This window comes from Phoca vitulina, unplaced genomic scaffold (assembly GCF_004348235.1).
Source record: "Phoca vitulina isolate PV1807 unplaced genomic scaffold, GSC_HSeal_1.0 scaffold4, whole genome shotgun sequence".
NCBI lineage: Eukaryota > Metazoa > Chordata > Mammalia > Carnivora > Phocidae > Phoca > Phoca vitulina.
Window position 1 is genome coordinate 7,481,823 of NW_022589707.1, and position 15,424 is coordinate 7,497,246.

The 15,424-nt window shown below is 51.4% G+C and overlaps 1 protein-coding gene across 1 annotated transcript in view; it reads right to left on the reverse strand.

Moving 5' to 3' along the window:
* Positions 1–2,154: 2,154 nt before the first annotated feature.
* Positions 2,155–15,424, reverse strand: part of TBXAS1 (thromboxane A synthase 1) — a 152,299-nt gene continuing 139,029 nt past the window's right edge. Inside the window, exons 10-13 of the mRNA XM_032401464.1 lie at positions 10,102–10,193; positions 6,512–6,649; positions 4,955–5,117; positions 2,155–2,706 (exon numbers count right to left, since the gene is read on the reverse strand). Coding sequence (XP_032257355.1) covers positions 2,632–2,706; positions 4,955–5,117; positions 6,512–6,649; positions 10,102–10,193 — 468 coding nt within the window. The 3' untranslated portion in view covers positions 2,155–2,631. The remainder of the gene's footprint in view (positions 2,707–4,954; positions 5,118–6,511; positions 6,650–10,101; positions 10,194–15,424) is intronic.

Sequence of the window (15,424 nt, forward strand, 5' to 3'; positions counted from 1 at the left end):
ATTTATTTGACAGAGAGGGAACACAAGCAGGGGGAGTGGGAGAGGGAGAAGCAGGCCTCACGCTGAGCAGGAAGCCCGATGTGGGGCTCGATCCCAGGGCTCTGGGACCATGACCTGAGCTGAAGGCAGCCACTTAACCGACTGAGCCACCCAAGCACCCCGTCGATGGGAGTCTCTGCTGGGCACTGGCTGGCTCTGCTCCAGGGAGGAGGGGCGGGCAGGGCAGCTCTGTGTCATGAGGTGGCTCTCCCTGTTGGTCTCCGGGTTCAGTCCTCAGCAATGGGCTCCTCCTCCTCCTCCCCTACACCCTTCTTGCCCATCCCCCCACCTTCCTAATACAGTGTGTCCACTTCATGGGACGCCTCCGCTTCTGTCATTTGGCCTCAAGTTCTCAGATCCAAGGCTGTTGAGTTTTTCCATCTTTGGAACAGGTGTAGGGAATGCCCTGGAACCTTACACAGGTCAGCTAATCAAGGCAGAGAAGAACTGAATTCTATGACCAGAAAAATGTAGCAACAGCAGTACTACCTTACCCACCTGTTGGGCTCGTCACCTGGTTGGACATGGTATGATTTTCAGAGCCACCAAAATATTTACCCCATACCCTGACTGATGAAATTTTATTCACTGCTTTTTGATTGAGTCATGGTCCTACTACAGTGTAGGCGGGGAGGCAGAGGGGTGTCAGGGAGAACCATCAAATCAGGTGCTTGCCTGCTAAGTCTTAAATGTAAATGATCCCATGCTCATTAACCATCTGGCTGCTGGGAGCTGAATGATGGGCAGCAAGGATGGTCCACTGGGGAGTGTGGGTGGGACGGATGGCTGGAGAAACCTGGTGTGGGAGGTGATCACATGCTCCAGAAAAGGCAGTTGAGCTACAAAGACTGCAGGGGCCCTGGATTTGCTCACCTTTCAGAAAGCAAGCCAGGAAGAACACCCACTTGGACCTGAAATTTGAGAGACGGACGGGGTCCGTGTGACCAGGCTGTGGGATCAGGGGGGTGGGCATGTGATGGGACGAAGTCAAAATGATGGTAACTCTCTTGGTGCAAAGAGATGGTGGCACCCAGGGCAAGTGTGTGTGACCGACTAGTCACGAGGACCTGGCTGAGAGCCAGCTAAAGGGTCCTGTGGAGGGTCCAGTCCATGCCATCTCCTGCCCCGTGGTAGCTGGCATTGCACACGGATGGTGGGATTTCAGGGGAGCTAGGGATTGTGGGTTGAAACAGTGGAAGGGCCGAGTCCAGCAATTCTAGAACATGAGGAAGCCTCACTGCTGTGTGGAGATGAGAAGCACCTGGACAGAGAAGGTGAGGGAAGCCAATGGATGGAGCTGACAGGCCAGGGGCGCTGGGTGCAGGCTGTGCTCTGAGGAGGGAGCCAGCTGCTCCGTTGGGCCCTTCTCGAGGATGAGGCTCTGTGATGGCCATAGAGGGTCGGGGGCTGGGAGATGGGCAGGCCAGTCAGGAAGGGCAGATGGGTCACCAGGAATGGGAACGTGTGGCTTTCTCCGATGAGTCTGAGCCCCAGGACCAGACATCTAGAAGGGGCTGGGGCCCAGGCAGGAGAAGTGGTGAGAGCGAGGGTGGAGAGAGAGCTGTGTGATGGGCTGGCTGGGACAGCGCTGGGGGATGAGGCTGCCTTCCTGTCTCTGGGGAAGGACTCTGGGGGAAGCATGGGGTCTTCTGGGCTGGAGTGGGAGAGGACCCAACGGCAGAGGCAGCATCCACAGCCATGGATACGTGGAAACCTCTTGTGCCAGCTCTCCTGAAACAGCCTAAAGATGGGTCAGCGTCTGGGTAGCCATGCTTCCCGACTCCTGCTCGGAATGCTATCTATAGGACATTCACTCCTTCATGCTGCTCAGATGGTGCAGAGGAGGGGGCTTTGATCGAGGTCAGCTGCCCCGTTTTACAGATGAGGACACAGAGGCACAAGGATGTGGGAAGACCAGCAGCCACGTGGGTGGTGGCAGATGTGGGATTCAACTTGAGAGCCCTTCTCAGCAACATGATAGTTTTAACAAATTCGCTTCTATATTTTGACTCTTTGATCAAAATTAAGAGAAGGTCCGATGACTACATTTCAGTCTCCCTCACTCTTCTGTGTATTAAAACCTTATAAAGTTAGTATTATCCTACGTAGGAAAATCAAAGCATAAGAAAGCTTTTGAGCCACTGTTGAAGCTGGGCTTCTGATAAATGTCCTTTTTTTAAGTCACACACCCCGAGTGCACCAGAAGCTGAAGAGGCCCAGGAGCTGGTGCCATCCAGGGCAGCTCACCTGAGCGTCCCCGTGTCCTCTGCCCTATAGATTCCTTCCATCCTGAGGCCAGGACTTCCTTCAAAACCCCGAGTTCTCAGTCATTTTGGCAAAAGTACATTTTTTGCTTATTTATCAGCAATCCCTGATGGAGAGAGGTGGATCAGTGGTTTGTACATCATCAGCAAAGTCAAAACTAAGTGCAACAAACATTTATTAAGCATTTAGGAAATATTATATAAAGACCTCTTTTATACTTGCATGTCAGGGACTCTTTCAATTGCTTCAGTGATGTTTTTGCCCAAAATCTGAATTTCCACATGAAGGTTTTCTTTGAATCTGGGAGTGTCCTCATAACACTAACTGTCAGCGGGAGACAATCTTGATGTAGACGCCATTCTTTGGACCTAGGGCAGATTTGGATTCTAGCTGCAGTGGTACCTAAAAGAGAGATGAAGAGACTGGTTACAGCTAACTGCAACTACAGGGAAACTTCTTTGGAACTGGGCCTGGGGTTGTGGAAATGAGGGACAGCAGGGCTGAGTGAGCAAAGCAGCCTCCCTAGCATGGCCCTGAGAAGCCGGCAAAGCTGCATCTCGGGGACACTGGGGGCTGGGGCCCCAGCAGCACACTGGTGCCTGACCCTCTTTCCCATGTTAATAAAATGCTGCCGCTGAGTAAGGAACTTAGCATTTATCCTCCCAGGAAGCCTGCATAAGAAGTAGTAGTATCTCACTCTGCAAAAGAAGAAATGGAGGTTCAACGAGGCCAAGTGACTCGTCCAAGGTCACACAACTGGAAAGTGAAGAGCAAAGCCTCAAACTCTCTCACCTCCCCTCCTCTCACTCCCCGGTGCCCTGGTGGTAACTGAGCAGCCCCCTCTCTTTCCAAGGGGCTTTGGGAGAGTGGCTTCATACTGTCCCCTTCTCATGTGTGCTGTGGTCTAGCCTCACCGCCATTCAGAAAGCTTTCCTCATTAACTTACAAGGCAGATTGATGGTGGACTGGGGACTTGGAAGAAAAGCCAAAGAATTACTCAAGAAGCAGCGTTTCCCCTTGAGTCCTGTGTAAAATGATGGTTCAATGGCTAATGTGAATGAACGATTTAAGGGAAAGAAGAATCACTGGGCCTTAGTGTTGGGGTCTTGGTGGGCTTTTCAGATGTCTTTGGGGGCTACAGTTCAAATGGGAGACAAGTTATATCACCAAGAAACAAGATGACCTAAACTTGTGCTATCCCGTATGGTAGCCAGTAGCGCGCATGGCAACTGAGCATTAGAAATATGCTTAGCGCAAATGAGGGGCTGAGTTTTTTACTTGATTATTAAAATTTACATAGCCACATGTGACTAGCAGCTACTGTATTAACACCAGTCTAGACAAACTGGAAACACCATTGGACTTCCAAAAAGGAATCAGTTGGAGCTAGCAAAGTCAGGGAGGGCTTCCTGGAGGAATGGACACCTGAGGTGGGGCTAGGAATGGGAGAAGCCCTGTAAGCAGGACTTCTCAAGGGCCACTTTGGGATCTGAGGGAACACTAAAGGATTTGGAAGATGGGATTAGGCTGGGGGCAGGGAAGTGGAGGCGGGGGATGGCATTCCAGCTAGGGAGGAGTGGGTAAACCCTCCCAGAGTGGGAAGTTGGGGCAGAAAACACAAAGTGGGCTCAGACGAGCTCTCCGTAGATCCAGGAGGCTCAGGGACTCATGCCTGGTTCTTGAGCTGGGGAATGCCAGGCATAAGCAGGGTTTTGGGACAAAGGCTGCTGTACCGTTTGTCAAGATCAAGGGGAAATGAGACAAACCCCAAAAGGAAGTCCTGCACACACGGAACACCTCAGTCATTTGGGGGCCTGCCCTTCTCTCTGTTGGTTTGGCTCTGTGTTTCCAATTTGCCCCTCCCTCTCTCCAGCCTTGAACCCAGTCTCTGTTTGTCAGAGGCAATGCCACTCTCGGACTCTAGAAGTTGTCCACTCATCACTGTGTACTTAGTACCTGCCCCCATTCATGCTCGTGTCCGGCTGTGCAGAGGCCTCCTGAACAGGCATGGAGGGGCACCATGTTCAGGCTGTGTAGGCACAGACACGGCAGAGAGGCAGCTAGAGGGAGAGGAAGGAGGGAGGTTTGGGGGGCGCGCCACATCTGGTTGGAACCCGTTTCTTCGCTCCCTGGCTAGTCGTTCATTTGCTCTTTAACATTCGTTCAGTGAACGCGTGAGCACCTGCGCCGTTCCTCGTGCTGGAGACTGCAACAGTGAATAGGGCAGACAGACTTGGTTCCTCCCCTCACAGAGCCTGCAGCCCAGGTGCGTGGCCTCAGGCAAGTGACTTAACCTCTCTGAGCTTTGTTTTAGCTCCTCACCTGAAGAATGGGAATAATACAACCTACTCTGGGGGATCCCTGGGTCCTCTTCGCTGAACAGGGAAGAGCTCCAGCCTCGCAGGCGCAGCCTCGCAGAACAGAGGAGGTCGGTCGTAGTAATAGGAACGCAGACTCGGGTTCTGTGCCGGGCGCGTACTGGAGCACTTGTGCGGACCCATTCAACCCTCACACAACAGGACCGGGGCGGGGAGGGGGGGAAGGTGTGATTATTCCCACCCCCCTCACGCGGATCCGGAGGAACTGGCCCGGCACTGAGAGCCGGGGTGAGGACCGCCCCCTCCCTCGGCGCCCCGAGCCGCGGCCTCACCGGCGTCTCCGCGCAGGCCTCGAACCGGAACCGGCGCAGGACGCGCAGCAGCGTCAGCTTGACCTCCAGCAGCCCCAGCCGCACCCCGAGGCAGCTCCGCGGGCCCGCCCCGAACGGCAGGTACGTGAAGGGACGTCGTCGTCGCTGCGCCTCGGCCTTGAACCTGCGGGGGGGGGGGGGGGGCGGGCGGTCAGGGTAGGCCCCGGGACACCCGCCTCCCTTCCCCGGGGGGCCTCATCAGCCGCTCGCAGTGGCTGAGGGGCCCCTTCATCTGAGGCCGCGCTCCCAGCACGTGGGCCTGAACCCCGTCTCCGTCAACAGACTCCTGTCCCCTCGGGCCCTCGCGCTGTCCCTGAGCTTCCGTCCCGCCCTCTCCGCAATCCCGCAAAGCCCTAGACGGACTGCGGAGGAGAAGGATCACCTGGAAGGCCCTCTTGCCCCCCGCCCCCAGAACGGATTGTGTTGTTAATGAATCTGAAGGCTCACTAGGATCCACCAGGATAAAAGTCTTAAGAATCCACAGGTGGCTCCAGATTCCCCACGAGCCAGAACAGGACACCAGGCGTCACCAGCTCCCTGAGCAGAATCCCTGGGGACCAGCCCTGCCTGGAGGCGGCGTCGTGCGGGTTTATCCACGGAGGCCACCCTGGCCGCCGGCTCCCCTGCCCACACCCGCCTCTCCGGTTCCCGCGGTGAAACTGGAACCACTGGGGGCTTTGTGTTTGGGCCGCTGCAGGAATTCTCCTACCTGCTGTCACATAGCATTTGCCACCTGTGCTCCGGGACAGTAGAGCTGGGTGCCCACACTGTCTTATAATAGCCAGCTCACTTGGGTTTCAGCCCTGGCGCTCGATATTCACCGCGTTCAGCCGGAAATTATTTATCTGGGTCCCGCTGCCCATGGCTTCCCCGGGGCGGGGTCGTAGGGGTGGGGCCTCTTTCCACGGGAATTTGAAATTCCTCAAGGTGGAAACAGGGTCTGTCTGCCCAGCCCTCCCCACTGCCAGATCCCACCAGGAAGGGGTAGCCATCGATTCGGATGAGGAGGGTGTGGATGCCTGCTCAGACATTTTCAACCCGGGAGCCTAGAAATGAAATGTAGACAAGGGACCCAATCCACATAGGGGACCAAGGAGTGGGGATCTGGGTCGACCTTGTTAGCATAGCTGGATCTCTTGAGTTCGGGGAGAAATTTCTGTGATTACTCTTGTTTTGGAACAAGCTCCCGATTTTTTTTAAAAAAGGAAATGATGTTTTGTTACGTTCCAGTGCACACCAGCAATTCGATCCTGTGTCCCGTTTCTTGGCTTGAACAGAGGACACCCATTAGAAATTGCCCTGTTACTTGCACTCAGGGCTGCTGAAATGTGAAAACTCTGCATTCTGTTCGGGCCTTTTAAAAATGGTACAGTTATGTCCTTTGGAAATTATGTCTCTCGACTATCTATTTTCCATGACTTTTAACTGGGGACAACTTTACTAAATCTTTGTCTCCCCTTGGCCGCCTCCCCCAAGCGCCTTACACTCGCGTCGCCCATTTGAAGGGACTGAGCTCACCTCTCTGGGTTGAAGGTCTCCGGTTGTGGCCAGTACTCAGGGTCGTGGTGCAGGGCACCCACGGCCACCTCCACCACGGTGCCCGCGGGGATGTGTTGCCCCCGCACCTCGCAGTCCTGCGCCGCCTCCCGCGTGAACCTGTGGGGACATGTCGGTCACCCCTGCCTTGATGCACAGCAACAAGCAGAGCTTGCCGGCAGCGCGCTGGGGCAAATGGGGTCTGAGCCTGAAGTGTGGAATGGGGGGTAGGGGGACAGGAGGCCCAGCCTTCTTGCAGGGGTGACCAGGATGGTTTCTACCCCCTGCCCCTTAACCTTCTACTGCCCACAACCCTGAAGCCTCCAAGCTCTTTAGACTCCTTTGGCCCTCAGTGAATATGCATTCATCCGTCAAGCCTGAAGGGTTCTCTTAGGCCTGCCTGGGGGAACACGGGTACCTTTGAAGGGCTTCTCCCTGTGGGAGGCTTGCTGGGTTATGACCCTGGCCACACTTTCCCTCATCTTCTGTCCATGGCTAAGCCTCTTTAAATGGCCCTCACCTACCCCCTCGCTTTACCTAAAGGAAATTTGGGTTTGAACATCTGATCTCCATTCATTGTCTGTGTCACTATGGATAACTTCTACTGAGGACAAAACTTCTGGTCAGATTGTTTACCAAATGCCATGGCACAGTCCGTTTTACACTGTATTTTTAAGGGCCAGACTATAGATGTTTGCACACAAATATAAAATTTCTGAAGAATACCTGAACTTCCACCATGATTTCTTCTAAGGGATGGGACTGGGCTGGAGGATGGCAGGGGACCAGAGGTGCCAACTTTTTCTTCAGATCCTTCTGTATTGTTTAGGCTTTTTTGGTTTTTGTATTTTTTTTTTTTTTAAGTACAAGCCTACTATTTTCGTAATACAGATAATTACTTTAAAAATTAAAAATTATGCTGGCTTTTATTTCAAATTGTAGGGCTGGACTTTCCTAAATATCTCAGAGGAGATAAAGTTATTATACTAATTACCATTATATTCTGTTCTTGCTTATAAAAAAGAATTAAGAGCAACCCGAGGCTCCTGGCAGCCTTCATTACTCTGTCAGGAACCTTTAATGTAACAAGAGAAGCCAGGACTTGGGGGCCCCCATTCGGATCCTAAGCTACCAATGCTATTAATATGTATACTGCATGGAATCCTGGATTCACATTAATAATACTTCAACAAGAGTTGGTAAGTTTTCTACAGGGGCCATTCTGAGTTTTTTTTTTTTTTGGTGGATAATGGTTATCAGTCAAGGTGCGTCAGGGCCTGGGAAAAGACAACGCACTTTTCTGAGATTAAAATAATAAAGTAGAATAAAATAAATAAAATTCGCATTCTATCTGTATTCACCCCCAAATCTGTTGCCTGGGCTGAAGCGAATTGGCCTCTCGTCTGGCTGAGAATAATGATGGCTTGGCTCTCTCCTTTCTGTTGTTTGTTAACAGAAGTCCGCAGAGCTGATAGGATTAAAAATTCCAGCAGAGTAGGTATGGAGGAGGGTGAGGCCCAGGAGCTCGTGGCTTGCCAGGACCGGAGCGGGCTGGAAGCTGGCCCTTCGCCTGGAAGGGCAGTTCTTCTTGCTTTCACCTCATATGTTAGGTGACATATGACTTAGAGTGTGCAGCTTTTCAGAAGTTCTGTCCCACTGTTTCTCACCACTCGTTGGGGGTGGGGGGGCGAGCAGGCATTGTGTGCCCACTGAACACCCAGAAGCAGAAGCACAGAATAGCACAGCGCTTACCCAAGGTCACACAGCCCACGAAGGGCAGAGGTGTGAGACTCTCGACTTTCTGTCTGAATTTGTTCTGCGATTACGGAGCACTGGTACTCTATGTGACTTGATGAGGGAGTCAGCCAGTTCATCCCAGTTCCCTCATTTCTGTCCTGCCTTCGAGTGAGATCACCCACTGCTGGTTCCCCGGAGCCGTGTGGCCGCCTTTTACGCAGTACTGTTTCTAAGGGTCACTCAGAGAATCGATCAGAGCATTTGGGTGTTGAAGAGCCTGTTCACTTTGTCACTCAGCGCATACCGGCTACAAGGTCTCACGCGTCGAGTTCTTGATTGGGTTTAGATCCAGGAAAGGACCTGTCTTTGATCACTTTCTAGACTTTCCTCCTGCCAGAGAACGCGCCTGTTCAACTCAGCTGGTTTTCCTCTCTGGCAGGAGCCGCGCACCCGAGCGGGGACCTGACCCCCGTTATCGGCCCTCTCTGGGGTCCTGTAAAGTCTTCTTCCCCCTGGATGGCCTTTGTTCTATCACTGAATGTCTTATTTTGAGCTTCATTTTAATGTGTATAGCAGCTGCCCACAGTTCCCTTGGAGGGAAGCTGGATATAAATCATTAAAAAAGCAGGATTGGATGACAGTGCCATGGCTCCCAAGGAAATCAGGGAAGGCCCACAGAATCGGTCTTAACGCCGGCGTCAGGAGAGCGGCCCGGCAAGTGCTGGGGTTTCAGGGCCCTGAAACCCTGTGTGCTTGAGGACCATGTGATGCCACTCACATCTCTGGAATTCTCTGTATTTGCTCCGGGTCCAAACACTTTGGACAATATCTATAATCACACTCTATGATGTTTTTGGTTTGGAATATAATGCGATATCTTCAAAGCATCCACATTTTCTCTTTTAGAATGGCAAAAGGTACCTCCATATGGATGATGGGGTATACTAATTTTTAGACCTGCAGAGTGGAACTTATGATAGGTTAAATGCTTTGTGTTGCTTCTTGTTTCTAGAACCTGAAATCTGGTCACTGTTTCCCTCCCTAAAGGCCTGGGGGCCCAAGTTAAGATCCTGTGCTCCATGTTTTGCCTTGTTTAGGGGGAGTTGGAAAGAAACAGAAGACCAGATTCCTGCTTTCGAGGCACTTACAGGTTGGTGGTGTGAGCAGATGTCCACGGGCGAGATGTTCCAGAGGGGGTGAGAAGTGTCCAAGAATGTAATAGGAAGTACAGTTTGCTCGAAAATGCTGGGGGAGGAGAGGCAAACTGCCCGGGGTAGCGAGGGTCGGGTTGGAGCTCGAAGGATGGGGCAGGGGTGGGTGGCTGGAGAGTGAGGAGCAGCCTCCCAGACTTTGGAATTTTCCCCCTGGAACATCAACTCCAAGGGCAGGGGTTTTATCTGTTTTGTACACGGCCGATTTCCCCATGCTTGGCCCAGCATTCGACTCAACAAACAGTTGCCAAATGAAAGAATGGACAAACGGACGAACAGGCAGGAGGACTAGCAAATGCCATTGAAGGCTACGAGGCCAAGGAGATTGGCTTGGGTTGGGGAGGAAGGTCATGTTAAGAACAGACCAGTGAACCTTTGAGAAGGTAGTTAATGTAGAGGAAAATGAGCCAGACATTTACTGCTATGGTCACTCTGTGGAAGCCATTGAAACCCAAGAAACCCAAGACTCAGGCCTTGCCTTCCAGGAACCTGAGTCCAGCATTCTCGATAACGCAGGTGGTGACAGACTGAGGACTGGTGAGGAGCCTAGACAGTGATGTCCTGAAGGGCCTTTGGGTTGTGGGGGCCTGGGCAGGGGGAGGAGGTGGGGGAGCTCAGGCATACCTGAAAGCCGGTGGGTAAATCCTCAGGGTCTCCGCGATCACCATGTCCAGGTAGGGCAGGCCTTCCTGGAGGCTGCTGTAGTCAGGGGCCGTCTGGGGGAGAGGGGGGTCGTGACAAATGAAGAAAGTTGAGTCCCATTGAGTCCCACAGCTTTCTGGCTTCTCCATTAGCTTTAGAGTCCTGCTCCAACTTCGCAGGCTCATAAACGGAGACTCGGCAAAATGCAGTCAGTACAATCCAAGCTGCGTTAGGTCAGCACCCCGCGTGTTCCCTCGGACTTGTGTCGTGGTGCTGTATGTTACCGCGGACCAGCCCGGCCAGCCTGCGACTTGGGGACCTTGGAGTGTCCTACAGAGAAGTTTGGTTCTAATGCAACGGCGGCAGGCGTAGCTGCGAGCATTGATGGAGAGAGGGTGGCGTGGTGGCTACACACTGCATAGACACGATCTGGCTTAATCCTCCCTGTAGACCCACGAGGCAGCCGCTCTCCCATCTCTCAGATGAGAAAACCGAGCCTCGGAGGGGTGACCACGGGGGCAGTAACTGGTACATCATAAAGTTAAAAAATGCAGCGTGAAATCGCAGATAAAGGAAAAAAGTTCTAGGGGCGCCTGGGTGGCTCAGTCGTTAAGCGTCTGCCTTCGGCTCAGGTCATGATCCCAGGGTCCTGGGATCGAGCCCCGCATCGGGCTCCCTGCTCCGCGGGAAGCCTGCTTCTCCCTCTCCCACTCCCCCTGCTTGTGTTCCCTCTCTCGCTGTGTCTCTCTCTGTCAAATAAATAAATAAAATCTTAAAAAAAAAAAAAAAAAGAAAAAAGTTCTAGTGAAATAAAAGACGCATAGTGACAAAACCTAAAGAGCCGTTCTAAGTCAGTAAGAAAAGAAACTCATTAGGAAAATGGGCAAAGGATATGAACGGGCAGAGCATAGAAGGAGAAATAAAGTTGCCGTGATGAAAAATACAAATGAAGACAAGGAGATTTTGCTCTTCAGTCAGGTTAGGAAAGGTCGGGAAATGCAGATTAGATACTCAAGGGCGGAGGCGTGGAGAAGCATGACCCAGCACCCTGTGTTGGGGGGACCCCAGGGTCCCTTGGACAGTGCCCACTGGAGTGAAACTGTCACCCTTGCCGTCACCCCTGGCCTGGGGAGGAGGGACACATGGGATGTGAGCTGGGGAGCAGGATGGGGGGGGAGGGTTAGAATGGGGTCATGGAGGCTTATTCGCGGCTCTGCTGGGTTTCCCCAAGTCCTCCCGCTCACCCCACTCCCTACAGAGCCAGAGTGCGTCACCTGCTTGGTTGGTGACCACCTTCTTTCTCTCAACCAGATAGTGCTGCTGCAAGAGCAATCCTCAGCTTGGAGGTTCGCTTCCTTTGACCCCCCCCCTCCCAGGGCGGCAGAGGGCAGCACTGGGGGCAAGTCCAGGCTGCAGGCCCCCAGCTGTCCACGGAGGGGCCCTGAGTGGCCCCCGCCTCAGAGAGCCATTCTCGGGCCTGCAGCTGGCCACACCATGCCCTGCATGGGTCTAGTGGCTGGCAGAAGGGGGCAGGGCCCCCAGACACGCGTGAGGGCCTGGCTCCCCAGCCCACGCACTACCCCCTTGCATGGGGGAGTGCCTCCTTGGGGACCCTGGGGCACCTCTCTTCTTTCTAATGCTTAGTAGTTTGATTTGTGCTTGTTTCTTCTGGCCTGTGAGTCACAAAATACAAATTGTGTAATTTCAGTGATTCTGCACGTGAGTTAAATGCTCTGATATTTACATTTAAAACTGGCGTTGCGTGACGTAAAGGTGAATGGTAAGATTCATGCTAAAGAAGAAGAAAAAAGGGAGAACCTCTGTATCTACTGTTAATGGCACTTGCCCCTGCCTTTTGAGTGAGGGGCCCCATAGTTCCGTTTTATGTCAAAGAATGGTGGAGTTGGCCATGCAGGCCACGGTTGATTGGCCCGAGGGTGAGCCTCTGACCCAAGGGCACCAGTCTGGAAATTTGGATCTAGTGCAGAGAAAAAGGAGTTTTTGGTCCAGTGGGTGGAAACTGAACACTGGTGAGTCATGATCTGTTGGTGACCATGTTCTGCCTTGTGGATGAATGAGCAGAAAATTCCAGTTGGCTGTGAGACAGAAGAAATGAATTAAATGTGCAGAGAGGCAGAGGCAAACGACAGAGAGAGACACCATATCCTGGTGTCCCTTAGAGCACCAGTTTCTGGTTGCAAGTAGCCCCGTGGGTGGTGGATCAGAACTCTTAAAGCACTTCTCATTTATGGCCCCAGTTAGCAACAGCTGAATTCTGTTACCTGCCACCAAAGGACACTTACCAAATGCAGAACATGTAAAATAAATAAATAAGAAATGGTGGTATTGTGTACCAAAATATAGAACTAAATCTCAAAAAGAAAAAAAAAAAAGAAACCAAAAAAACAGATCTGCAAGCAGCGTCCCTAGCAGTAAATGGTATTGGTTCCCCAGACAAAATTTGTGATTTAGAAGCTATCAGCATTTGTCAGAGAAAGAAAGCCTTTAAAAGCAGGCTAAGGGAATTTGATATTATAAAGTCAAAGTCTTCATTTATTCTTTCTCTGGATGAGCTTTCTACTGTACTTCTAAGCTTTTGGCTCAAGATACACATGTAAATATCAGCTTAGTCCAGTGGTTCTCAGTGTGGCTGAACATTAGAAGCAGTGGGACGGCTTTTAATATATAAGGATTCATCTGTTGGTTTGAAGTGGGGCCTGGGCACCAGTTCTCCCTTTGAAGCCCTCCCCCCAACCCCCCCCCCCCCCCCCCCCCCCCCCCCCCCGCCAGCAGTTGTAATGTGAGCCCTGGGGAGAGACCACTTGCTGCCTTAGTCCTTCTGTGATCTACCCCAGGGATCCTTCCCGCGGGAGAAGTGGGCAGATGGGGTGGAGGGAGGCTCACGCCTGCACATTTTAATCAAACCCAGGTGAGGCAATGAAATTCAAGTCCCTATCCCACTGACAGACCATCCACCCATCTGGACCTTTGGCTCCCTGAGTCCTTTTCAGGAAAATCGGGGATAAAGGGGTCCTGCACCAGTCCCGCCAGCAGAGGGCAGCAAGTGTACAGCAAATGGGGACTCCCCAGCAATGCTGGGCCCCTACTCAGAATCACAAATTATACCCCCGAAAGGAATCGTGAATCCAAATTCTTCATTATGAAGATGAGAAAAATGAGACCCAGAGAGGAAAGCCTTCGAAGCCAAAAGCACACAGATAGAACCTGAAGTAGAAAACCCATGTCCTTATTCATTTAGCAGTCCCTCCATAAGCCCCTACTTAGCCTGTCAGGTGCAGGGCAAGGTGCTGAGGATCCAAAAATGATCAAGTCTCTGCTCTTTGGTGAAGCTGCCTTCTATGCAAATCATTATACTGAATGTGGAACGTGTTCTAGAACAGACTTAGGAGGAATGGGAAACAGAGTTCTGTTTGAGAACTCATTCACTCATGTATTCGTTGGACATGTGCCGAGTTGGTGCAGACTATTGGCCAGGCACTGTGCTAGGCACAGGGCACATCACTTTGACACATGGGGACCCTCCCCACCCTCCTGGACCTCACCGTCCATCTCAGGACGCAAAGCAATGGGGAGGGTTAGAGAGTGGTGAGCACAAGGCTCTGTGAGAGAACAGAGGACAGACATCCCAGGCATTTGGGATCAGGGAAGCTGACAAAAGGAAGTGATGCCTAAACTGAGATCTTTAGGATGAATAGAAGAAGCCAGTGAAAAGTGGGTGGGTTTGTTTGGATGCTGGTTCAAACAAACCAATCTAAAAAAAAAAATAAAAAATCCATGGGTCCATCACAGGACCCTGACCCCTGACTGGGTATTCAATTCAATACACTTAGGAAATTATGGTTCATTTGTATTTAGTGTGATGATGGTATGGTGGTCCTGTTTTAGAAAAGAGCCTTTGTATTTTAGAAATACAGAATGAAATAGTTACCAATGACATGATAGGACATCTGGGATTTAAAAAAAACAAAACCTAGAAGTGAGGGAAGGTGGGGAAATGGATGAAAGCAGAGGGGTCGCAGTGGACTCTCGAGGACGCTGGGTGAGGGGGACAGAGTTCTCCCAAGTGGTCTTCTAATTTGTCTAGGTTAAAGTTTTCCTTCAAAAAGAAAAAAAGCTGAAACACTAAATAGCAATGTAAATAACAGTAGTGTGTGGAGTAGCTCCATGCAAAGACTTGGAGCTGCGCTAAAGAATTAAACATGTTTAAAATAGCAGCGCCATCCTCGCAGGCAGGAGGCTGGGAGCCGGGAGCTGCGCTTTCTGGCCCAGCCCCTCCCTTGCTGTCGCCCTTGGTGCTCAGACCCTCTGTGCTGGTAAGGGCTGAGGAGGGCCCGCTTGGCCTGGAATGTCAGGAGAACCCAGGGGGGTTTCTGAGCAGAGTATCCTCTCATTTCAAGCCAGGAAGCACTTTAAGCATCTGTGTTTCCAGAAGATAACGTTAAAAAAAGGGATCCCTGAGGGTTCTCCCTGACTCCTGTTGCACGGGCCATACTACTCAGAATTAGAATCAACCTGTCCTGCCTCCCACCCAACGGGGATGGTTGCTGCTGCAGCCTCTCTCCCTGACCTTGGCCATGCCTCGGGGTGGTCACTGGGTCCAGCCAGGGTCTCCGTCCTGGATCCATCGCCCAGCAGCTGTGGCCTGGGGCCGGTTGCCAAGGCAACATCAACAGGTCACCGGGCCTGTAAGTTGGGGTCATGCCCAGCTCGCAGGGCAGGGCGAAGGAGACGGTAAGGTGACGGGTCTCTGGAAACCGTAATGCACCAAATGAGCAGATAATCCTTCTGTTTGAATGTATTCGGTGGCAGGGAGCTCATTTCACCACCAGGCCTTCTGTGGCACGTATTAAAATGACTCTATAAGGACGTGTTAAGGAAGAAAGTGATTTTAAAATCCTATAAAACTTATTTCAGCTGGGATTTATTTCATAAAATAAGTAACTGCACTCTTAGAAGGTTGAAAATAGATATTAAATATTTATTATTATCCGATAGTGGGAAATACTGATTAAATAGTAAATATTTGATTGCTAAATATTGGGGAAAATAGAGATTAAAACATAAACTGAATCTTTGCCACATGGTTTACATTCTCAATCCAAAGTTCCCTAATTTCCCAGAAGATTTTTTTCCATCTATATTTGATTTTCAGTGGGCAGTAACTTCTAATTTTATTTCTAAGGTCCTTGGTCTCTTAGTCTTTTTATCACATAGCTTAGATCTGTAAACCAATATTTAAATGTGATGGATAAACCTGATGGTTAAGGGAACCTCATGGAAAATC